The sequence below is a fragment of the Limulus polyphemus genome, unplaced genomic scaffold (genome assembly GCF_000517525.1).
Source record: "Limulus polyphemus unplaced genomic scaffold, Limulus_polyphemus-2.1.2 Scaffold5074, whole genome shotgun sequence".
NCBI classification, from domain to species: domain Eukaryota; kingdom Metazoa; phylum Arthropoda; class Merostomata; order Xiphosura; family Limulidae; genus Limulus; species Limulus polyphemus.
The window spans coordinates 4,044-29,366 of record NW_013670684.1 but is presented as its reverse complement, the minus strand read 5'-3'; the positions used below and the strand labels follow the sequence as shown (position 1 = coordinate 29,366).

Below are 25,323 nucleotides of genomic sequence, written 5' to 3'. Positions count from 1 at the left end.
AGCACGACTGTGGAAATTAAGTGTATTGCAAAGTTGTATTCGGAAAGAATAAACCAGTTTTATTTAAGAACGGACTTGTATCGCTAAAGTTTCTTCGGAAAGAATTTTTACGGAATATTAACTAACAACCGGAGGCATAACAATATATATATATATATATATAATTGTCCAGTGAGCAAATTGTAACAATTAAACTTGTTGTCCCAGGTATCAGGTTATTTTAATACCACACCCCTGCTTTTAGTTTTATTATTAATATAAAGCTTATAATTTGATACTTACTACTAACATTTAAGTTTAATAATAACTTTAGATAATAATTTTTTTCCTTAGTCACATAGAATAAGTTTTCACTTGTCTCTCTAAAAAAATCTTAGAAATTTGATGTGAAACCTGTATTAAACATTTATGGAACCTTGTGAGATCTATTGTTTTTGCTTTTACCAGGGAGGAGTTCTTAATCTGAGTAAGAAACAGATGAATCTGTTGCTACGTCGTTACGAAGAGGAAACTGATGAAAGACCATCATCTGATGTTACCTATGAACAGACTGACCCATCTGTCATTCCTAACCCAGACTCTTCAGATCAGGATGCACTTATAACATAAGGATGTGTATAAAATATAAGTTGCTGTACCTTTAATCTGTTTGACTTCCTATTTTTTAATGTGTATAAATTGAATCTCAAAGCAAATGCATCATTTTTTTTCACCTGACATAAAGAAGTAATAGTTTGGGATGAAAACTACATTTCTTTAAAAACAACTAATGTAATCAAAGGTTGTACTGTGTTGTTGGTCCAAAAACTTATAGTTGACCAGCAAATGTATATTTATCACTTAGATCTGTACTTTTATGTAGCCACAAAAACCACGAGTATTGGTATTTACAAGTAGGAATGACTTGGTAAGTTCACAATTATTTGTAGTTTTAATGTTGAGTACGTATGTTGTTTGAAGTAAATATCCTACTTATATCAACTTAAAAACTGATAGTTTCATAACTAATTTACAATCATAGACTTATTTTCAGTAAAAAGATCGATATTGATATGTATTAAATGTTTGTACTAGTTGCAAAACGTTTAAGATATTCATTTCTGTGTAATTAAGAGTGATAGCACTATTTTACATGGTGGTACAATTTTCTCATATTATAATGTTTGTGTGTGTTTTAAAGCAAAAAAGTAATGACATATATTAAGATTTCAGAAATGTGTCATTATTTTATTGAGACACTTGTAAAGAAAATTGGCAAATACCACAGAAATGGCAATTATGCTGGTTATTGTTTGTTGTAAGAAAACAAGACAAAATTGTTTTGTGGTAACAAAATTGTCTAGTTTATCTGTCCTAAGCTCTTGCAGCAACAATAACTGTTTTATTAAGTATCAATAGTTCCTGTCAGAATATTTTTCTTTAAAAGATTATATAAAACCTGAGTCTTGAAACTTTTGCTTACACATCATTATTTGTTAATTTACTATGTATTCTTGGAAGTATGAGGTATTCTTAAAGGCCACCTGGTATCACTAAACTTTTTTTTTTGTATTTACAAATCTTTATTTCTCCCAAGGTCAGTAAGTAGTAAAATAAATTATCAAATTGTCTTTTCAATGTATGTTAGGAAGTGCATTGAAACGAAGTGTCTACAAACTATCTAAATAACTGAGTTAAATACTGATATTTTGTTGACGTAAGTATTTTATGGATGTATGCTGCTTTTTGATTTATGCTAATAATATCTATGATGTGATATGGAATGTTTACAACATACTAAGTAACTAGATGTAATCTTGATTTTATATAGATGTAATCTTGATTTTATATAGATGTGAACACTGTATGAAAGGGTTATTGCTTATTTGTAACTAAGGTGTTCAGCTTTTTAGTATTGATATCTTTCTTTAAGTATTCTTTTATATTTTGTGATAAAATTTTCTGTTTTATTACTGTGCATTTAATAGAAATATCAAATCTGCTTTACTGTTGGAGTTTTAAGAAAATCTCATTATTTATAAATTGTATTGCACTAGAATGAAAAAAAAACAAATTTCTGAAGTGTTTTCATTTGTAATGAATAGTGAGGGTAAGTTATGTTTTGAGGTGAAGCATGTTCCAAATCTCTAGCAAAAGTTGTGTGATCTTATTTCAACAATGCAATGTAATTTCTTAAAGTTAACAAAGTCAGGCAATGAAAATCAAGAAAACCTCTTTTTGAAAGGTTTTTATTTGAGTAGAAACTATTCAGAGATAGAATCATCATGCATCTTAACACAGAGACCATTGTCATCATTTAATTGATACTGTACAATATCAGTATACACTTTAGGTGTTACTGTTACTAACTAGTACCCTGGATTGTATAGTTAGGAATATTAAAAAGGGTTTGCAGTACTTAATAACATTTCCAATTAATCCTGAAGAAAACTGGGTATGCAAATGATATTATTATTTTCATTTTTATGTCTTTTAGAGCAACTTGATGGTTTATACATTGCTTGAATTTGCCCCTATGTTCATAATTCAACCAAACATACTTGTAAATGTTCAAATTGTAAAGTATGGTGCTGAACTATGATATTGATTTATTTTGTTCCAAATTACTTCATATTATGGTTCTGTATATAACACATATAGAGATAGAAGCACTTAGTGAAGTTAGATATGTGTATTACTTAAATGCACGTAACATTTTAGATTTTTTCAAATGTCTACTTTTTAATACTATTTTTTATTTAATAAAGTTCCTTGTATTTAATGAGAGGTTGCTTTTGATCTCATGTCTTTAAAAACCACCAACTGTATACTTTTAATGACAGTCATATTTAGAAAATGATTTATTTGCTAGACAATATGTAAAAATAACTTCAAGGTAACCACTGGTACTGGGGATTATTTCTAGGGCTCAAAATTAGCAGTTGTTAGCTGGCAAAATGCCAGTGGGTTCTGGTGTTTAGCCAGTGACCATCAAGGAGTTCTGGTATTTTTTGCCAGCTGATAATCCATGCATGATTATGTATATTCAAACCAATTGTAAACAACAGTCAGAAGCATAACAAAATAACATGATTTGTCTCAACCAATTTTATAGTGTATTAGCAAGTATATTCTAAGGTAGCAGCTTATCAAGAGAATAGAAATCCTTTTTTTTTGTTGAATGTATTCAAAAACATGGACAAATGTAAAAACTTGTTATGTATAGAAAACAAAATATAACTATTAAATATATATATTGATATTGACCAAAAATATTATTGTCAAATAAGTACTTCATATTAAAGTTCTTTTAACATTTTTTAAAAAGCTGTTAGAACTACCAGTATTTTCATGTTGATTCTAACAGTACATGTGTGCAGACCAAAGGAATAGTTAACATCTTTTACAAAACTCCCAATTAACTTGATCTGTCTTAGAATTTAAAGATGTATAGGTTTAAAGTTTGTGATAAAAAATGTAAACTACAGGTGTTACTTTTTCCACGTTCTTCTTAATCTGTCCATTTGGCGGCGTGTAAATTAGTATTTCAGATATGAGGAGTTCTAGTACTTGATAAATGGTCTCTTAGATAGTAACCTGTGAGAGACAAATGATACACCTGAAGTGCTACTTTTACTTGCCTCTCATTTTCAGTCCAAAATGGGTAAGTTAAGAGACGTGTGTAAAACAAAACAAAAAAACATTTACAATTTACAGTGATTCTTATTAACAAACTTCAGATGCTTTGTCAGCCTTTGGCATTGAAACCATGACTTAAAGATCAATTGATTTTGAAACCATTATTTGAAGTACTTCAGCTCCTCCTTAGCAGTATCACTGAATGTCTGCAAGCTGTTTTGCATCATCACTACTGGACAGTGACAATGAATACAGATGCCAGCAGTTTAGCTTCTCAGCCTCCAGGTGGCTAAGCTGCTGGCAACACCTATTCTTCATGATACCTTGTAGCTCCGGGATCTGTGAGAATGTGGACTTCAGATGAGGACTCTTCTTAAAGATTACTACATTCTTAGATCTTAGTTGCTGTTTCCTCATCTTCATCAAGTCTTTGTGATCTTCGAATGGACTTTCAGACCTTTTTACTTCACCAAAATACAGAACTCAATAATTAACAGAAGAAACAAGCAGAAAACAGAGAAATATTTTTGACTTAAAAATCCACAAAAACAAATGTTCAGGCACAAAAATTGTAATTTAGAACTTAATCTTTGATATTTTTAACAGAAACTGACAAATATTAATTCTAGAGAATGGAAGGTTAGAATTTATATGCAGAACACAAACTTGTACAAACAAATGAAGAATAAACACATTTGTTTAAAGGTAACATTTATTGATGAAGTAATAGGAAAATGTGCAAGTGATGTTAGGACATGCGTTTTTTACTGGATCTTTATAAGTTTCAATCTTTGTATGGCTTCTCTGTGATAGTAGTTCAAGCTCAACCAGAATTTTTCACATCAGGAGACCAGTCTCATTATAAAAAAAATTCCAGGATCAATATTATGCATAAGGTTTAGCAGGTTAGACATCATAATAAAAGCAGTTAATGACTTATGTAGTGTACTGGCTATATACAGACAGACACTTGCACAAGTTCTGGCCATATGTGTGAACTTGAGGCAGGATTAACAGTTCACAGTTGAATATATCCTGTTTATATTCAAAATCCATCTGTGTACAGACAAGCTATACTGAAATTTTGTATAATTCTATGTTAATATACCTCAGTAAAGATATATGCTTTTTTTCTCTAAGTTATGATAGGGTTATAACCATCATATATGTGTATATTACATAAGATGACATAAATATTAGTAAAGTTTACATAAAGAAATGACTATATGTTGAATAAACGGTGGATTGGATAACTTGTTGCTGATGTCATCTTGTTCTTAACAAGTAAAACAGTTACTGTTATTAATTTGAAAGTCAAGTATTTTGGATGAGTTAACACTTGCTTAAATTGTTATACCTGTATGTAGTGTAATTATCAAAAGGACTGTAATTCACATCAAATATCTGAAATTACGTTGTATTGAGGAAAGGCTGATTCTGTAATTATTTTCAGTTGCTTTTATTCTCTGCTCAAAGTTTTTAATCATTATTTAATCTTAACATTAAATATTTTTATTTCTTTTTTGTCTTTGATATTTCATGAAAAAAGTGTCGCTCTGATTATAGTAAAAGAATGTACATTTCTTGGTACCAGTCAATTTGTACTAATGAAGTTGTTCATGAAGACAGAGAACAGATTATTATATAGCTGTTCATTCCAGAGGTATTTGAAAAAGTTCTGAGGTTTCTAATGTGTGAAAGTGTATTTTGAGTTTCTAGCTTTCCTCATGTTCCAGTTTTTTTTTTAAACTGATATTGAGCTATATCTATTCTTGTCTACTTTATTATATTAAGTAGGCTTCAGCTACTTATTTTCCAAATTACAGTTTTTCACATTTTGGTTTTGAAATTATTTCACCTCCTTTTTAACTTTTTTTATTTTATTCAACCAGGGAATATTTACCTTAAGGTAGTCATAACTAGATGCCAAAATATAAAAAGGGATCTACCTGGAGTATAGAACATTAGCTATGGACTGTACTCCACTGTGAAGTTAGTTTGCTGTCTCTAACTTAGAGAAGAATAGTCAATAACTTAAGACAAGGAAGAACTATTTGTTTTTAAGAAGCGAGTTTGAAGAGCCAGATTTGTAAAGAAATGTTATCTGCCTGAGTATCTATCACAATCCACCTCCTCTTTTATTTATTTATTAAGAGAATGAATGAATTATGAATAGCTGTAAGTGAGTTTGTACTGACATACACTTTATTTCATGAATATTATTGACTTTAATGTTTAAGATACTTTTGAATATATTTCAAATTGCATTTAATTTTTTTTTATATATGGTAAGCTCAGTATATGGATTTAGGATTAAGATGGCTGAACTTCCTGAGTTGTTAAGAGCAGGATTATGGCAGAAAATATTTCTAATAGCAATGGTACTCAATTGTTGATTCAATCCATTCTGATCATTTTGGGTTTCAGTTTTCTTGTGTATTCATTTAATATATCTTGTACCTATACTGACTAATTTATTGGTTTTGATCAGAAGTTATAAATAGTTGAACAATGTATATACACTTTAATGTGAAGAATGAATTATTACTTTAAACTTCCTTGAGTTTCATCTTCACTTGTTGTTTATTTCATTAAAAAAATTCACAATCTTTCACTTGTGAATCATAACAATTTGATTTGTTTCAAAGGGTTCTCTGCAAGGTGAAAATTCACATGTCAAACAATCTAATATTTCCTGGTTCCACTATTTACCATATATTATAGAGCTATGAACAATAATCATTTTAGATGATGTTTCCATTAAAAATACCCAAGAAATGCTTCTGAAACTTGCACATGTATAATTTTCATGAAATCCAGATATTACTTTTTTATTTTAGTGTAAAAAAAGTAACAATTATCCATAGAATTACCAGTGGGGTCTTCTCAGCTATTTGAAATTATTTATGCACTAATTGTTCTTGGGTCATTAACTGCTAGTTATGGGATCCCTAATAACATTAATTATATTATACAGAAATAACATCAATTTACAGTAAGTCATACTAATCACTGCTAGCATACCCTGTGTATTTTACATGAGAAATTGGGGATTTCACTCAATTTTAGGGAAATTATTAAAAGTGTTCTAACAGGCAGAAGCAACAGAGATCCTACTGACAGTGAACACTTGGTAATTAAGGATAGATATTTCCACTATCACAAATATTACACTTATTTTACTTATGACTTCCATATAAGAGATAAAAATTTAAAAAGCTTTTCACATAAATTCTTAAGATTTTCTCTGTTAAATGAACTATTTAAATTACTTTTGTAAAACTAGTTACAATCAATAAAATTATATAAAATATAGGTTTGAGACAGAACCTCTTACCGGTATGGTTCTGGTGCAAACTTCAATAGCCAGTTGTTTGTAGAGTTGTATAAAATAATCAGCATGAGAAAGAGTAGTTCACCACATTATCCTCAACTTGATGGTTTGGCTGAATGAATTAAACACTCTTGTGTGTGTGTTTGTAAAATATGACCTGATTGATATGGATGATCACATGTGATATATACAGCTATGGTCAATTGATTGATTGTTCACCAGAATTACTGATGTTTGGACGTAAAGTGTAGCTCCTAGTGAATGTGATGTATAATTCACCTCCTGAGGTAGCTGTGCTAAATTACCCACTAAGCCTGCGACCTGAGTGAAACATCTTATCGGTGCCGACGTTGGGATCAGATCTTGACAATCTGCATTTGTGTGCTCCACATGTCTGGATGTCCCCAAATGTATGTATACTACTTGCATGCGTTAAGCTTCAAAACTCGTCTCAAAATAAATCATGCACATATGAGACTACAAAAGAGACAGTTTTCATAGGAATACAAAACAAGTATATATTAGATGAAGTTGAATAACTCTTCCTCTTACATTTATTTTCCTGTAAACCTTTAAACAACTCTTCATTCATTTCGAGATACATTGCACTCTCTCCACTGCAAGTGCTTTTGAATGTATTGCATATTTTCGTATGTAAACAACCTTACTGATCCACTCTTCTTAAAAATCAGATTGGAAAAACATTGGGAATACTTTAGGTTGGATCAGAATGTGTTGATTGTCAAAGATTTACATTAGGTATATCAATATGCTAATACAATATTTTACACTTTGGTAAACCTAAGGTATTATAAAATAAAATGGAATCAGTATATATACATGATTCTACTTATGGGTGATGGGTATTGAATGTTTGTTTTTTATTGAAATATTCCTGTATGTGTGTATCATTCAATTTCTTGAATTCACAGATAATGAACGACTTTCCTAAAAGTTATTTTGCTGATATCTCTGATAGGTAGATCATGCAAGATTTTTTTGTCAATTATTAATGTTCCATGCCCTAACACCACAACTTCTAGTACTAACTACAATATTAGAACATTATTTCACAGTGTTTCGTTGTATACTTTGTATAATAATTGTCATGAGTCGGTAACTTCCTACCTTTACAATTGTTTATGACTTTAATGATAAACGATGCTGTTGTAATTACACACACAAAAATAACGTGGATTTGAGTCACTGAACCGGTTCAAAACTAAATATTACATAAATGTGTACCTCAAAAGAAACGCAAAATTGTTAAATAATAATAAAAAATATACATTAAACCTTTTATTTTTGTTTTACTTGTTACAAAAACTTTTATAATTTTTCATCAAGTTCAGTGTACAAGACCAAAACAAGAAGTTTATATAATATGACAGTGTACTTTTCTTTAGTAACGCTATACATTTAAAAAAATAACATTTTCGATATCAATCGTCATTTACACAGTATCCAAAATTGAGTATAAACTTGAGTTACTAAAACTTAACAATAAGTTAATATGCCCAACCCAGTATGGAGGCGTTATAATACACATTTAATACTTTGATATCTTAGCCAAAACCAGATGCTGTACCAGGAATAGAACAAATCGTCCGTCAACCATGTGATGGGTGTTAAGTTACAATAATCTATCAATGAGACGTGAAACATTATATTAAAGTTTACATCAAACGATATTGTTTTCGTAACTTATAAATCAAGTATGAGAGTAAATAATATTTCCAAAAGTAATAGTTAAAGTAACATAACTAAGATGTTAACGATTAGTCAGTTTTGCCGTTGAGTTGAAGTTCATATTTTTTGTTATTTGCTTGAATTACTGACTTTTTATAATCCTGTAAATACGCTTTCATGTAAAAGTTAGTGAATAAAATAATGAGAGAAACGACGTATAAAAACTGGATTGTCCCAAACCAAATCGGATAACCACAATTGTTGATAACTCCACTTAGAATGTGAGATGACATAGCGAAAAATTGGATCTAGATGGAATAAAAAAAACTGTTATCACAAGTCAACTCTTAATTCTGAAAACATGATTTTTTCGGTTAATCTGCAATGTTGTCTTATCAAATAATCAGCATTACGAAACAAAGAAGCAGTAATAAAATAGCAGCAGAAACAGGTCTATTTTTATATGAATGGTTGGTTATCCATCGGCCTTGAAACAACTTGGATCTAAGTTTTTCATATCTTGACAACTACTACAGTTTCCTTGATAGACCGAGTTTATTCATTTTATTTCAATATGCATTATTTAATTGTTAATTTTAGGTTAAACATATATTTAGTAACATTATATACATATTATACAAAGCTTGTATACAGTTTTCTTAATGTGTTCAGAGCCACAACAAGAGATTACACACGCACTGCACAAAACAATACGACATACAGACTTGTCATTTTGCCCGGCCTCCTGGTGGCTCATACATAAGCCTGAGGGCTTAAAACGTTAAAAATCAAATTTCAATACCCGCGGTGGGCAGAGCACAGCTAGCCCCTTCTGTACCTTTAAGATTAACAACAAAGAAACATCTCTCTCCAGTTTTAACCAAAGTGATTCGGGCATAACTGCCTATAGAATACTAACTCGTATCGTTATAAATGTAAATATACATAACGTGTTTCCAAGGCCATTGCTATGTATCATTTAAGTGTACAACGTAATTGCTGTCGAGAGTTTGTAACTTTCCTTGTTTATTTTTTGATGTAGCTTATTTTGCGTGGAAGATTAATAAGCACAAGAATGTTTAACAACTGCAGGGGGAATACCCGAGATACCATACTTGAAAAAAAGCTTCACCTATCACGTTTAAAGGAAAATTCTTGTTCATGGTGCCACAAATGAAGATTGTTATAAAAACGTACTATTCTTGCTTCAACAAAACTATTTTATAAAATCAAATTATTTCTAAATCTATTTTAAAATCGCTATTTGTTTTACGAGAAATACCAAAACAACTGATGTTTCCAAACAAGGTTGAACTTTTACGAAATATAAAGTTTGTTTGTTTCAGGTTTTTCGCGAAAAGTTACACAAAACCTATCTCCGCATAATCGTCCCTAATTTTAAACTGATAGACTAAAGAAAAGGCAGCTTACCCACCAACAACTACTGCTGTCTGACTGGATAGTGCGATGTGATTGTTACTCTTATAGCGCACCCACGACTCCAAATTGTGAAAATTCTTGCGGTAAAGGGCAACGAACCATAAATTCACAGCCTGAAATTTGTATTTAAAGGTATTTCAACGGTTAGCTAACGTTTCGTGTGTGAAGAAATGGGCGTAACAGAAAACCACCTCTAATTTAATGAAACAAATAGTCAAGTTACAACGAAACCCACACAAATAGGGCAGACAAATAAAAGTAGGGTACAAACTACATGCTTGCCAACAGTAAAATATATATTAATTCGCAACTACGATCCCCACAGCGGAAGAAATACACGGTCTATCAAAGTTAGCAGAGCATAAGTGCCCATGCGCAAAGTCTAACGACACAAATCTAACACCTCTTCACATTTGTTTTCATTCCAACATGGCGACATAAAGAAGAAGTAGTCACGTGACTGTAACACCTCTATAAACTACCAACTATTCATCGTTTGCTAACAGTTGTGAAAAGGTAATCGCTTCTCATGAATCAGAGTTGAAATAAAATATTACAAACAGTAAAAAGGAATATAATTATACAAGTATAAAGGCCAAACTACTAGAATACACCCTAAAAAACAAAGTTTAGTATTCGCCCCTCTTTGAAATTACAGCAACGAAATATAGCACCTAACCTATTATCTGACCGGTATATTGTTAAAATGTGGGCTTAGTTCTGTAAATGCACAACGTAAGTAAACCAGACATCCAAGGTTAACTTGTGCACATGTAAAACCTGTAGTTAGTAGCAATGACACATGGTTCTTATAAAGCATCTTGCCATGTTCGTATAACAATAAAATGAATGCTATTCGGCTGAAAAAAATTAACCAAATTATTTAATTACATATGTGACAGCAGCATAATGTGATAATAGTGTAGATTTACATAAGGTATTTTTCAAAGTAAAATGTAAAGGTATAATACGTTAAAAAGACATTACGTATAGCAGTAATAACTGATATCATAATTAGTGGCCTATACGATCACCTAAGTTTAAGTATTAAGTAGTTATCTTTTTCCCACATAGCTTTTTACCAATTGGTTTATGTCATATACTTTGACTGTTGTTCTGCTGCCCTCTTCATTAAAGTTCTGAGAACGGAATCATGAGGAGGAAAACGTAGCCAGAAAACAGAAGTGACGAATAATAATGTACATACTGAACGTGAAATGAATATATTTTTATTCGGTACTTCTGTATTTGGGTTGTTCATGAACTCTTAAGAAGGGCTATATGTAGTACTGGGTGTCCGAATTCGATCCTGGGTCCTCTTGATAAGAGTCTGGCGCGTTACCCATCCAATTGGGGTCTCTCCAGTTGCATCAGACTGGCAATCTTCACGATAAAAAATAACTTAACTTTGTGTATCAACCCAACTTATTTCCGACAAAAAAGAGGACCTACCCTATCAGCAACACTCAGTGAACATTACGAAGATAACACTCTCAAAACAGCTGCACTGTGACCCAGTGTTTAGCTCGGTTATATTCGTAACGCGGTCACATACTGCATTCAATGTTCCATAATTTATGAATAACCTGAACAGACAACATCCTGCTATAAAATTCTTAATAGAACTAGAAGATTGATGTAATGGTTGTACCAAGACACATATCTCATGAATTTACAGGAATCACACAGATACTGATATATATACATACATTAAACTACAAAAATATCGTAAACACGGGCGTCACTGACTTCCTTGTTTCCAGAAATAACTAGATTTGTAATACAGAAGATGCCAAGAATAATGAAGATAAACACGCCACTAAAACCTCTCCTTAAAAACGCATAGCTCCTCCATGGTGAACGTGAGAAGGCCATACAATAAAATGGAATAATATTAAAATCATAGGAGGAAAATAATGATAACAGAAGCCTTCTCTTATCTACCTAAGTAAAAACACGGTCAACCTAGCACATCAGTCAGCAAGACCTGAATACTCTCTGAAATCATTCAGCTCCTAATGAGGGCGCCCTAACCACGAGGCTATTCCAGGCCTCATTGGCTTGGGAGCATGTTTTGATAGCTAAATAAAGAGAAAATTATTGTTTTGTACTGTCAATAATTTTGTAGACTGTTCATTTTTAATTTGTCTCTCGATGTATCAAGACTTCTAAAATTAGGGTTTTTCTGACATCCCAGTTTCATTCGACAGTCCCGGTTTTTGGAATTTTGTTCCAGTGTCCGGGCAGATTTTCTCACGACAGATAAATATCCCAGTTTTCATTTTTTACCAGAAATCTGTAACTTCCTTATACTTCTAGTTATTAACTTAAGCCTCTGGCAACCGTTAATCAACAGATATGGATTTTTTTACCTGAATAAAAATATCACACAGCTCGAATTAGGCCTTATTTATGCAGAAATGACCGGTGTGCCAAGCCAGTGAAAGGGCACTGTCAATATCATGTTTAATCATATTAACACTGATTAAGAAACGCCACACTATGTTTGGCCCAACAGTGCTATTTTGGGCTATAGTAATGGGGCAATTTGGCCTACTAAAATACATGAAAAAAAAGGCCTGGCTCGGAATGGCTCAGCATAGCCTTTGCTGCTTCCTCTGAAGTTGGCTATAAGGCAGGCAACAGCAGATATTATGATGTCACTATTGCATACGTCACCCGAAAACGGAAGGTCATGTTCATAGCCATTGTTCAATTTTCAAGAAGTGAAGCATTTATTTAAAGTACCACAAGGGTGAATATGAATGACAATTGCTCAGAATTTGATGACAAACTCCTCGCCAAAAAGAAGTTGCTTAAAAAATATTCGTTCATCAGCGGTATCTGTAGCAGCGATAAGTAAGAATATCCTTTTCATTTGATGATATTTATTATTTGTATAACTGACTGTTCATAGTTTACTCCGATAAATGTGTGGGAGGGGATCCAGGTTAAAGGTTAAAAATATGAGTGTCTTCCGACGTTATGATTTGATCGCCATGTATATATCGATCTTTATTTACATTTGTAATGGGTTTGAAAGTAATATAACTGATTATCGTAATTTTAAACTTTGTTCTGCGAGTAATTCTACAGGTTACTCAACCGGATTGACTTTTGTCCTGTAAATAAACTGTTTCTTGAATTTGTATTTTATGGCAAAGATAATAAGGCTATCTGCTGGCGTCCCTACTTTTGAATTACTGATTAGAGGGAAGGTAGCCAGTCATCATAACCCTACCACTCACGAGCGACGTTATGGAACTGCCTGTCACACTTATAACGCATCCACAGTTTAAAGTGCAGTAAATATTTTAGCTGTATCTCCCGGATCTGAACCTGGCTTGCCAGCTCCGAAGTGCAGGACTCAACTACAGATCCCACCCGTGCCCGTTTATTTTTTAAATATCCTTTTGGTTTTACTAAAAATGTTACTGACGCTGCACATTCTCTAAAAAAGTACAACAAAAATGTCTAAAATACAAATAAGGTACACTAGACGATATAACACAGTTACACTGTTGTTAACTTATTATTTTTTATGTTAATCTTTAAATGTGTAATGATTTGTTACTGGTTCTTTAGTCTCTTGGTTATAGTCGATTATACTCCTCACGTAACAAGTTATCACAATACATACACACACATCTATATTTATAGGAAGTGGTATCATTCATCATCCACAACAGGTTGAATAAACTTTCAGCTTTTGTCATCACCATTAGGTACACAATCTGATGTGTGTGTATTTTTGTTGTTGTTTTTTACAAAAAAAAACAACAACAGAAAAAAAAACGGTTACATTGTTTACTTTTAACAGAGCTCGCTTTGGTAGAATTATAAAATGGACTATGTCAACACTTGATCAAAATATTTAGTTAATTAAACGTTCAATAACTTTAAAAATGAGCTTTTTTTAATACTTAGGAAACAGAATATGGGCAAGAGACCTACCACTGACTTTCATGTAGCTTGTTTCTCAAGGTATTCTTTACGACCATAATAAATATAGCCACAAACCTAGAAATAGACTAACTTAACCAATTCATTGCTGAAAAAAAAAACGTCAAGTTTTAAAATTATACACTGTTATCAAGTCCAATAGTTTAGTAGGGAACTCTGTTATGCATTTGTGTCAGTAACTCTTTAGCATAGGATTCTCATAATAATTTGCCCTATTTCCAGAGTATCTGTGTTACGGTCTTACCAGTTGTAGATGTGTGAGGTGACGTTTCCACCACAGATGTTTCTGCATGTGAGGTCCTATAGCTGCAAGGCCGTAGTATGAATACATGATCACGTGGACAAAGGAGTTTAAGAGCGCAATAAAAAAATCTGGAAGAAGATTAAGTAGTTTTAATGTATATTAAAATGGTACCTATAAAAATGTTTTTATTCTAATAATCGAATTATTAAAAGAAGTCACTTCCAGTCAAAAGCTTTTGACGTGTTCTTCTATAGGTGTTTTAAAACAATCCTTCAATATTCTTCTAAGATAACAAGGATGCAAGGAATAAAAAGAAGAATATTCTATCACAGTCATTGTAACGGTAGTAGCCTCAAACACAGAAAGTGCAATAAAAGCAGCTTGTATTCTCTCTGTTTCTAGACTATATATATTTTCAACTATAGCAACACATTCTGGAATTAAACCAACCTGCTTTGTCATTACTGTTCCAAATGCAAGTAAAAGCTTTTCTAATGTTATTTTAACTTATATGCAAGTTGCATCTTTAATTTTTACTAATACTTCTTAGAATTCAGTTTTAAGTTTGAAAAAAGGGTAGTAACCGAGTAGCAATTTAATGTTCTTAAACTTATATCTATTTACCCTTTTATCTTCATGAGTAGTTGTTTAGAACCAAAACTATATACTCAATCATTATAGAGCACATAATCAAGGAATCTACGGCATAAATGTTGTTTAGAAATTAATTTTGAGATTTGAGTTTTACAAGATTTTTTTCAAATTGCTTGTAGGCTACCAGGTGCAAACATCACTTGTGTGCCTCATCTGACTATGTGATGAGTTACCATAAATTACAGGAATCAGAACTTAAACAGATACATGTTAAGAATACAAAAACATTGGAATTGAACATATCGAAATTATTTTATCAAGGTAGCTTCCAAACTTCAGTATTTTGTAACAGAGTACACAAATACAGACTACTGAATTCCCTTGTTACAATACCTTAGATAAAAATAACACACCCACACTAAAAAGAGGAACAACAATTGTAAAGTTACAAACTTTGTCCGCCTGGAGCATATTTAACGCTAAGCCAGGTATTGCACACCATGGTGAAGTGATGATAGCAGTGCAGAAAAGTAACTTGTGAATTTTTTTTGCGAAGTATCAGAAATACCTGAAAAACAAGAAGTTAACATTATCTACAGTTACCTAAAAGATAATACATGTCAAAATCAATCGATTTTCATATTATTTCCTGAAACGGTTTTTGGAAACAATTAACGTAATGAATAGGAAATTTCATTTGCGAATTAATAAAATATGAGCCATAGCTAGATTTTATAGAGTTTTATAACATCTTCAAAGAAACCAGAAACGGCTTACAGTCATATTACGCTATAACAAAACTGTTAATGTAATTGAAATCAATATTCAGTGGCGGATCAGGGATTTGGATGATTGTTTATAGTAAAACACAAAGCTACAAAATGGGCTATCTGTGCTGTGCCCACCACGAGTATCGAAACCCGGTTTCTAGATTTAGAAGTTCGCAGATTTACCGCTGTGCCACTGAGCGTCGGGATTTGAAAGAATGAGAGACCAAAATGTCAATCACTGGAGAAGTACTAACAAACAATGAAACAGTCAATACTTTGAATGTACAGAAACTTTCAACGATGGCTATGGGACAAATTACTTGCCTTACTCCAAAGTAGAAAACATTTATATTAGTAGTATAAATCCAGCCATGTATTTATTGAACATTTTACACCGTGGTTAAACGGTTTGCCTGAGGGTTTATAACGTTAAAAATCGTTTTTACATACTCATGATGAGCAGAGAACAGAGAGACATTTTGCAGCTTTGTGTTTAACATAGGGATGTCAACAAGAAAAAATAAAAGAACTGAAATCGCGCGAAGCGGGCTACGAGCGCGTAGTGCGAGTAAATCAAAATATGAATATTTTCAGGTGCACTGAATCCTGTGAAAAATCCACCGTTTCTGGTTCTCTTTAACAAAGGAGTTATATATTCTGGTTCATCAATCATGAACAATAAATAGCCGATCATCGTATTCGATAAATTAGTAAATAACCCTATTATCGCTCACACGAAACCAGAAGTTCCTGCCTAAATTGAAAAATTTCAGCTTTCAGAATAAAAGTATTCCCTTTAGGTCCAAACATTTTCATCTCAAAGGTATTGTGTCCGTTTTAAATTACGATATGTGGCTAGAATAGCTCCGTGCTGCTGTCAAAATGTGACTGATCGGTTCAATGATGAAATAAATCCAACAGTGTTTACATCCAAGTTCCAAAGCCCATTTTAGGATAAATGGATCAACATATGAAAAGATGAAGGTCTACTGATTATGTTTTTGAAGTTGAATAGCGAACTATAAAGATGGATTTCGACGAATTCTATTTGAACTTTACCTGACAAATTGCTGTCTTCACATGCGCATGATGGAGGCAGCCATAACTAGCTACCACACAGCACATGCACAGTTGAATGTTCCGTGGAGAGCAGCCAATGAAGGAATCACATTATAGCTAGGCTGACCATCCCTATATTTTTAAACTTTTAGTTAGTTTGTTTGTATGTTTGAAGTCAAGCATAAAGCTACACAATGATCTGTGCTCCACCCACCACCGGCATCGAAATCCGGTTTCTAGCGTTGTAGATCCGCAGACATACCACTGTACCACTAGGGGGGGGGGGTATATATTTATAGGTTCCATAGACTCATACTTACTTGGTCCTGCTTCTGTATCATGGCCTCCTGGAGTGGGGTCATATTCATTCCAAGGGATGGTACAAAGACTTGTAGACATTAGTATGAGTTTTGGGTTTATATTCTTTGATTAATTGGATAATTTAAGGACTGACCACTAGGATTCTGGACTGATTTGACATTTCAATTTTCCTCATTTAATCTTTGTTTGGTGTGGAAGTGTTTTTGCTTTATCCTGCTCGGCTCGAGCAGCCAGTTGAAATCTTATATCAGCACTAAGCGCTGGCCAGAGTTTAAGATTTACAATTCCATTGTAAGAATAAGGATAGTCTCATTTGTACATTTGTGTTACTTTAGTATCCGTGTTCCTTTGATTCTTTCGCAATAGATTTCCGGAACCTGCGATATGCGTATACTTGGTACTTTTCTGACACTTATCTGAACACCACACCAATACCTCTCAACCTAAACGTTCCATTTCAGTGCGACATCAAGAAATTCATATACAAAAATCAAAATACATTATAGCACCTTGGTACTTTTCTGGCAGATATCATTGTATCTGAACACCACACCAATACCTCTCAACCTAAACGTTCCATTTCAGTGCGACATCAAGAAATTCATATACAAAAATCTAAATACATTATAGCACCTTGATACTTTTCTGGCAGATATCATTGTATCTGAACATCACACAAATACCTCTCAAACTAAATCAAGGAATTCACAAACAAAAATCTAAATATATTTTAGCACATATAGAATAAAATTTGATTATATGTAAAATATTTTCGAAACTTGTGTTGTGTGGATGCTTGATACTTTTTTGACGTATATCAGTGTACTTAGCTAGAATTAAATTTGCTTCAGCAAACAGGTGTAACAGCGTCATTTTGATACTTGAAAAATTGTAGAAGAAAATGATTAACGAAGAAATATCCTTCTTCACGTGTTAACACAATTTTTAAAATATTTATGGATCACATCGCTTGGGGGTCCACGATTTTGTTGGTTAAAGGATTACTGATCTAATATATATATCAGTTGTCTTTTGGTAAAGCTCCGTTTTTCTGTGTCGTTTAACAACAAAGCTTAAGTATGTAAACAATACTTCGAACGTTCACGAGGGATGGCTTGAATTCCAATTTTTTTTAGTTTTGGTTTATACATATACTTAGCTTGATGAAGACATTTTAAAGTTCTTGGCGAATTTTAAAAACATCTAAGTTTGAGATCAGTAACCATAATTCGTACGTGTTTATTAGTTTCATAAGGTTTTTTAAGTTTTATTATTACTTTTTCGGAAAAAAATATTTGTCTTTCTTTTTCCCAAACGTATCGCCAATAGTCTTAACTAATGATGGTACTTGAAATTAATTTTTAGGTTTAAACTTTGTAATAGAGTATTTATCATAAACCTTAGGCCTTTTGTTTTTGGATGCTTCATCTTCTTTTGGTGTTTAAACCGAAATTTTTAGGTTATGTGACTAATTAGAAAAATATATTCTGAGGGAGGTTTTTACAAAACTCCAACATTTCATTTCTTGACGGGTAAGCAAGGCTAGTAACACACATATAACTCACACACAATATTTAAATAAAAATAACACTAGCATTGCACTTAATTTTGCTAATTACTACTGGGATTTACTACACATTTTACATAGATAATAAGCGATTTCACTAATTATTTGGTCATTCCTTTACTTTAAGAATTGTAATAAGTATAAAGTAAAATTAATCAATATGATTGTTTATTGTTCGTAGTTAAGCACAGAGCAATAAACACCATGGGTATCGAAACCCAGTTTTTTGGCGTTATAAGTCTTTAGACTTGAGGATGTGTCACTGAGGGACTACTTAATATGACAGTGAACAATACTTCATCGACAGTGAAAAATATACATCAAATCGACAATTTGGTGGATAAATTACTTGTTTTATTATGATTGTAAAAATGCTATCCTAGAGGTCACCCAAACTTTGTAGTTTTTTTTTTATATATATAATGCATTTCACCTCACATATTTATTTAAGGTAAAGTTTTACCGCACAAGCAGTACATATATTTTCATTATTCAAACTGATAATTTGGAAGTACATGTAAATTTGCACCAAAGAATAAAATCAACGACACTGTTGATATATTTGTAACGATTACATTCAAATCTTGACTGGACATACAAATACTAATATTACACCGAGAAAAATAGTATATTGAATCGAACCGACTCACCGTGTCCATGAGTTCTAAAATCTTAGAAATATAAAACCACCACATGAGTCTTGCCATCTACAAAAAAAAAAGGTAATCATATATATAAACGATTACAACATGTTTGCCTACATCTTACCTATGAATAAACTTTATACCTAAATTTTAATTGGGGTCCTTCTTCAGGTAATAACAATAAGTACAAATAAAATAATCCTGGATAAAGATACACTGTGCACACTGAGTATTCAGTACAAATGCCATAGTTTCAGTTGCTAGCAGAAGGCTGAGAAACAGAATGTTTAATACTGCTATCACAGAGCTTAATCAAACTAGGCGGTTCTAAATCCTTTGGTTGCTATTAAGTAGCAGATAATTAGCTGATACTTTTGTGCTTTTTCAACTTTAAAAAGATTTTTGGTTTATTAGTTTGTGAATATGTTCGTTAGGCCGACTAAATTAAAATACACATTAATATTATTTGACATTACACAGTCAACAATCAGAACTATACGAAACTATCACATAATATTTCTGTTCTACATTTATTTCCCGAGATTCTTCGGCCACTGACGATAACGTACCCCTTTGTAACAATCATTACACGATGAGGATCCCACTGGATTATAAAATTTAACATCGTGATCATCTTAACAGTGGATATGGGTTTGTAAGCCATCTAAAGCGCGACGTTTTAGCCCATAAGAGCGGGCCATCTTCAGCCCGAAACGTTGCAGTTTTAGTTGCTTAAAAAAAACATTACCGTTGTAAAGTCGATCACGATATTAAATCTGTAACAATTAGTTTAATAAATGTATTTATCTTTTAAATAACAATAAATTATTTTTGTATATTTGTGAGGAAAAATATATATAAACATATATTGTTTTCTCTTTTTTTTTCAATAGCAGATGTGACATAACAACTTGATGATTGGAACCAACACATAAGGTGTGAGTTGGCCCTATGATAGAGCTAGCAAGCTCGGTTCGAAACTGTGCGCACTTTAAGCTATGGGTGCGTTATAAAAGTGAGAGCAATCTCCTAGTGTGGATAATAAATGATAGGGTGCTATTGATTGGCTGTCTCTTTATGATCAGTGATTCAAAATTAGGAACGGTGGCAAAGAGCCTTTGTAACTTTTCTATAAATATAAACATTACTAACACATTGAAAATACCGACCATGTTATACCAGAAGAAGTGGGATGACAGTTACGCAAAATGTAACTTCCGTGATATCTACCTTCTCACAAGACTTTTGTTTTATAGAATTAATGATAGTATGTCCATAGAAACAGAGACGTATAAACTGTTAAATATTATTTCAAAACACGGGCCATATATATGTGACGTGCTTTTACCTGTATTAACGTAGTAATTACTGTTATTATTATTCTACTAGTCTCAACTTCCAATTTTTTTTTCTTTATCATACTAATTATAGCTACGATGGCGTTCTTATTTCGAATGCTAATATTTTTTTAAATGAAGCCTATTCTTTAAGACTTGATGTTTTTTTCTTTTAGCGTTACTCCGCGGCGTGTATTAAGTTATAAAGCCCTCAGTGGCACAGCGGAAAGTCTACGGACGTATAACGCTAAAAAGCGGGTTCCAATATCCGTAGTGGGAACAGCACAGATAGCCCATTGTGTAGCTTTGTGTTTAACTACAAACCAAACAATACAAAAACGAAATTGTAAAGTAACGATATATGGTGTAATAGAACAATTTTATTTCAGATTTTACATCTTCTGACCACTCAAATGACGTTGTAATTTTCAATCTGAACGACACATTATGTGACCGTTGGTTTAGCGGCGAGATTAGAAAGTACTAGGATTAAGATACAGCCGTTCTTGAATTTGTGCTATTGACTACAGCCAAACCGCAGCATCCGCCGCCATAAGGGCTTTGTCCAGCTCTTTTAACCAGAGTGAAGAGTAGGGAGCGATTTCAGCATCTCTAACCCAAGACTTTTCATTTCGTAACCGTAGATACCAACCATTAGGCCAAGCCCTTACAGTTCCAGTTGGATTTTTTGTGAAGTTGGTTAAGTAAGCGATGGTTGATATGAAATGAAAAAAGCACTTATTACATATCATTAGTAATTACGATGGAATAAAAAGTGATTGTTTGTTTGTTTTTTAATTTAAGCACAAAGCTACACAATGGGCTATCTGTGCTCTGCCCACCACGGGTATCGAAACCCGGATTCTAGCGTTGTAAGTCCACAGACATACTGCTGTGCCACTGGGGGGGGGGGGGGCTAAAAAGTGTTTAGATGGAAAATATCAAAAAATTTTCAATATTTCATAAAAGACAAATCTAATGAAAAAAAAGTTGATTTAATATGACGGTAATGGTGTAATAGTACTGCAAAGAAATGATTAAGTGAGAAATTTCTGTAAAATAATAGCATAGGTAATAAAGATAAATAACGATCAGCAAGCTGTATACTTACTACTACATAAGTATGAATGGCAGAAAAAATCAACGTAAATCAAAAGAGAGCAGCTTTTCGCAATCAAGTTTGACAAAAATATCATTACGATAAAATTGAGATTGGGTAAATAATAGCAGTAGCAAATCAAAAATAACAGAAACAAGTTTTTAAACGAGAACCTATTAAGTTCAGAAGTATTATTAACCAATTCTCACCCTAATAACACGTGGATGTGATGACTTTTCTACACCTTGACAGACAATGTTGTATTTGGACTCAATCGCTGAATGAAAAATCTGAAACAATTGAAAAAGGATGTTGGTAAAATAATTTCGTGCTTAATCAATCATAAAAAATAAGAAAGCTACATCTAATTTCATTAACAGATAGTTTTAAAGATTTGGATATACTAGGTTATTTGTTAAAATGTTATCCTAATAATAAAAAAATTGCATGTTGGTTGGCTGGTCTTTAAATTGTTTTCGAGTGACAAGTATGAATATGCATAACATCCTACGACGCAGGTAATAAACAGAGAACGATTGACGATATCTATAAAGAGCACCGGAACCGTTGGGATATTTGTCATACCGGTAATATGTCTGGAAATGTTTTTCTAAAACTTGTTTTGAATATTTTTGTTGCTGAACGATGTTACGCCCCATCAATATTTCCCAACGTTCAACTATTGCAATTGTTAGATTAGGTTTAAACCAAGTGATGCAGCTGGCCCTTACTAATTTGGGTGTTGTGTGTGTGCTTATTGTAAGCCAAGTAGTACATAAGTGGCTATCAACATAACATACTTACAAATCTGTATAAATTGAAACACGCGCATAATGCTTTTATACAAGTAAATGGTGATTAAAAAGAACGTTGTACAATTCAGCTTGCACAGTATAGCATAGGAAGGTGAAACTGCACTGAATGTTAAGGGTATCATGCAGATGTAAATGCCATGGGCGCCACCAGGTCCTCATGTCTGATCAATCACAGCAACTGTTGAAAATGTGCTCCTCCAGCGTCTAGAATGCATTACATCCGTGTGACAATAGATATTACAGCAACAACGTGCACCTCATCTAGTATGCTGACCATTTCCCAGACAAATGTATCCTTGAGGTCCGGAACTGTGTAAGGCCCTTCATGGTGCACGTGTGACTTCAGGTATCCCCACAAATAGAAATCAACTAATAGTGGCCTTTCACAATGATTCTGTCCTGAAAGTGTTTCTGCAAGACGTGTTTCACCTGGTTACTAATTTGAAGAGAGGCACCATCCTAGGATGAAAAACACAGTGTCTATCACACTTCGATGCTGCGGTGTGGTAATTACATGGTTTTACACGTGAATTAGTTCCTGGCCAGATAATGCAATTGCGCGTGTTGACAATTCCAGAAAAGTTAAAGTATGCTTCATCAGACCATATGTTATTGGCAGGTCTTTGGCCATACACTTGTAGTCTTGCCAAAAATTGTAACACGGGTTAAATCCGTGTCCTTTTGTGCTTGAACATAATGCAGCTGGTAAAGAAACATCCACAAAGTTGACCGAAGAGCCTTACCAACAGTTGAACTTGGTAAATCCAGACTTCAGGCGATATAACATGCACTACTGCGCTCACGTGCACTTGTGATAGCATGTCCTGTTACGGCATGGCTGACCTCAGCGACAGTTTCGGTAGGTGTTGGTGGTCTTTCTGTACACGGATTTTCACAAAAGCAACTTGTCTCCTCAAATATTTCAAGAACTTGCACAGAGCAACAATGGATTAATCTGCCCTCTGCAGATTTTATGAACTCTACGGTATTCCCTGAGAACTGCCTCGACAATGCATCCTTTAATGTAATAACATTTCACAAGTTCGCCTTTCTGCACACTTGTCAGTTCAATTAGCTTCAATGCTATTGACAGACCCTCTTACACCGATGGGAAGTATGTGAAAGAAACCACAATGGCGCCTCTGGTGGCAATCTGAGAAAACTGTAGCATTTATATCCCCACAAAACTCATAATACCAGTGTCCAATTTCACCTTCCTATGTCATAACGTTTGCAAGATATAATGCACTGAACTACGAAACTTTTTTTGTAATCATTCGTTACATACTGAAAACTGTATTTTCGCCGGTTGGCAACAATCCATCAACGGGCACTTGTAATTCTGTATCAAGCCGCAGTTTGTTTTTTCGTTGTGTCTACTGCTGCTTGAGCAGGTGTAATAAACAGCAAACATGCGCAGTGAAACATTTATCATAGATATGTATTAGCAGGCTACCAGCATTGGAGTAGGCCTATGAAATCATTTGTTTTGGTAGCACTGCTACCTACCCCATAAAATTAGTAAAAAGTTCAAAAGTTAGTTTATGATCCTATCTTTGTTATCAAACTGCCCAGAATGTAAGACCATGATTACCTTCATATTCACACTGTTCCGAACTTAGCGCAACCACGTAATTTTGAATGTATTTAATTTTGACCTTAATCATGTACGACGTTAATTTTACAAAAAAGTATCCAAAATTTCCATACGTCTGGTAACTGAGTGTATTTGCACTAGTTATGTAATTTAGTAACCCTAGTTATCTTTTCACCATCACCCCTCTCACCCCAAAATATTTGTATGCACGGCATTTCTGAAACTGTTGCTGATTATCTGTAAGAGTGGATTTTATTAAACTATAAACAGCGTCACCGGAACCAAATTCACATTGGTGAGGCAAGGAACCATCAGTGAATGAAAACTTCGCTTGACACGGTCAGCTTATTTTAGATGTTTCTCCTTCCTGAAACGAAGCCAATACATCACAGATATACGCACATTTGTTTCATCTAAACAAAAAACATATATTATCAAATAAAAGCACATACCTGGTGAAATAAATATATTGACAGCATCACAAGAAACAGGTTATACGAGACTAAAACATTTCTTAGCTGCAATGGTGCCCGATTCTTCATAACTTGTAGCCCGACTACAATGAATACTACATAGCTACCCATTATGAGGGCCGTTGGCACAAATGAATCCATCAGATACCAGTTTGCTGTGCGGGGATCTGAAAAATTGCATAATAGCAAAATAATAAGCATACATGTATTAACACAATAAAACTTAATAACTAACTTACCAAATCAATACTTTACAATTACATCTACTTATTTGTCGCAAAGTTACACAATGGGATATACGTGATGTTCTGTCGCAGGTATCGAACCATGAATTTTAATATTATAGGCAATCAAGCCACCGCGAAACATATCTGTTTCTACGAGTTTCTCAGTAGCATACCATGCAAGTTTCACAAACTATTTAAACTTTGCGCACTTTTATTTAGCGCCATAGGCCTTGAAAAAGGAAGGAGGTAAGCCTTTCTATAGTACCGATTATGTTTTGAAAAAAAAGTCAAAGACAAGATTTCATGTTTTTTTATATATATATATATATCATACATCTTTTCTTTCCATTACACTTATAAATCAAAATTATCCTTCCTATTTTACCGTACTGTTGAAAATATATACGATTTTTTATAATTTTCATCCATATATCAATAACTTCCACCACAGAACCATCGCTCAGAGTCCGGAGAAAGAGATCTGTTTGTTTAAGCACAAAGATACACATTTGGCTATCCATGCTCTGTGCAC

General features: G+C 33.1%; 2 protein-coding genes across 2 annotated transcripts in view; one reads left to right on the top strand and one right to left on the bottom strand.

The window, feature by feature from the left end:
- Positions 1 to 609, top strand: part of LOC106472089 (major facilitator superfamily domain-containing protein 1-like) — a 40,397-nt gene extending 39,788 nt beyond the window's left edge. The window contains exon 13 of the mRNA XM_013932719.2: positions 448 to 609. Within this exon, the coding sequence (XP_013788173.1) occupies positions 448 to 609 (162 nt within the window). The remainder of the gene's footprint in view (positions 1 to 447) is intronic.
- Positions 610 to 8,238: 7,629 nt separating this feature from the next.
- Positions 8,239 to 24,727, bottom strand: LOC106472090 (elongation of very long chain fatty acids protein 4-like). Its single transcript, XM_013932720.2, has 6 exons — positions 24,544 to 24,727; positions 21,889 to 21,969; positions 19,250 to 19,306; positions 15,336 to 15,450; positions 14,289 to 14,416; positions 8,239 to 8,949 (listed from the first exon to the last, which is right to left on the bottom strand). Exons 1-6 carry the CDS (start codon positions 24,703 to 24,705, stop codon positions 8,731 to 8,733), a joined length of 762 nt encoding a protein of 253 aa, XP_013788174.1. The 5' UTR covers positions 24,706 to 24,727; the 3' UTR covers positions 8,239 to 8,730.
- Between the last annotated feature and the right edge of the window lie 596 nt (positions 24,728 to 25,323).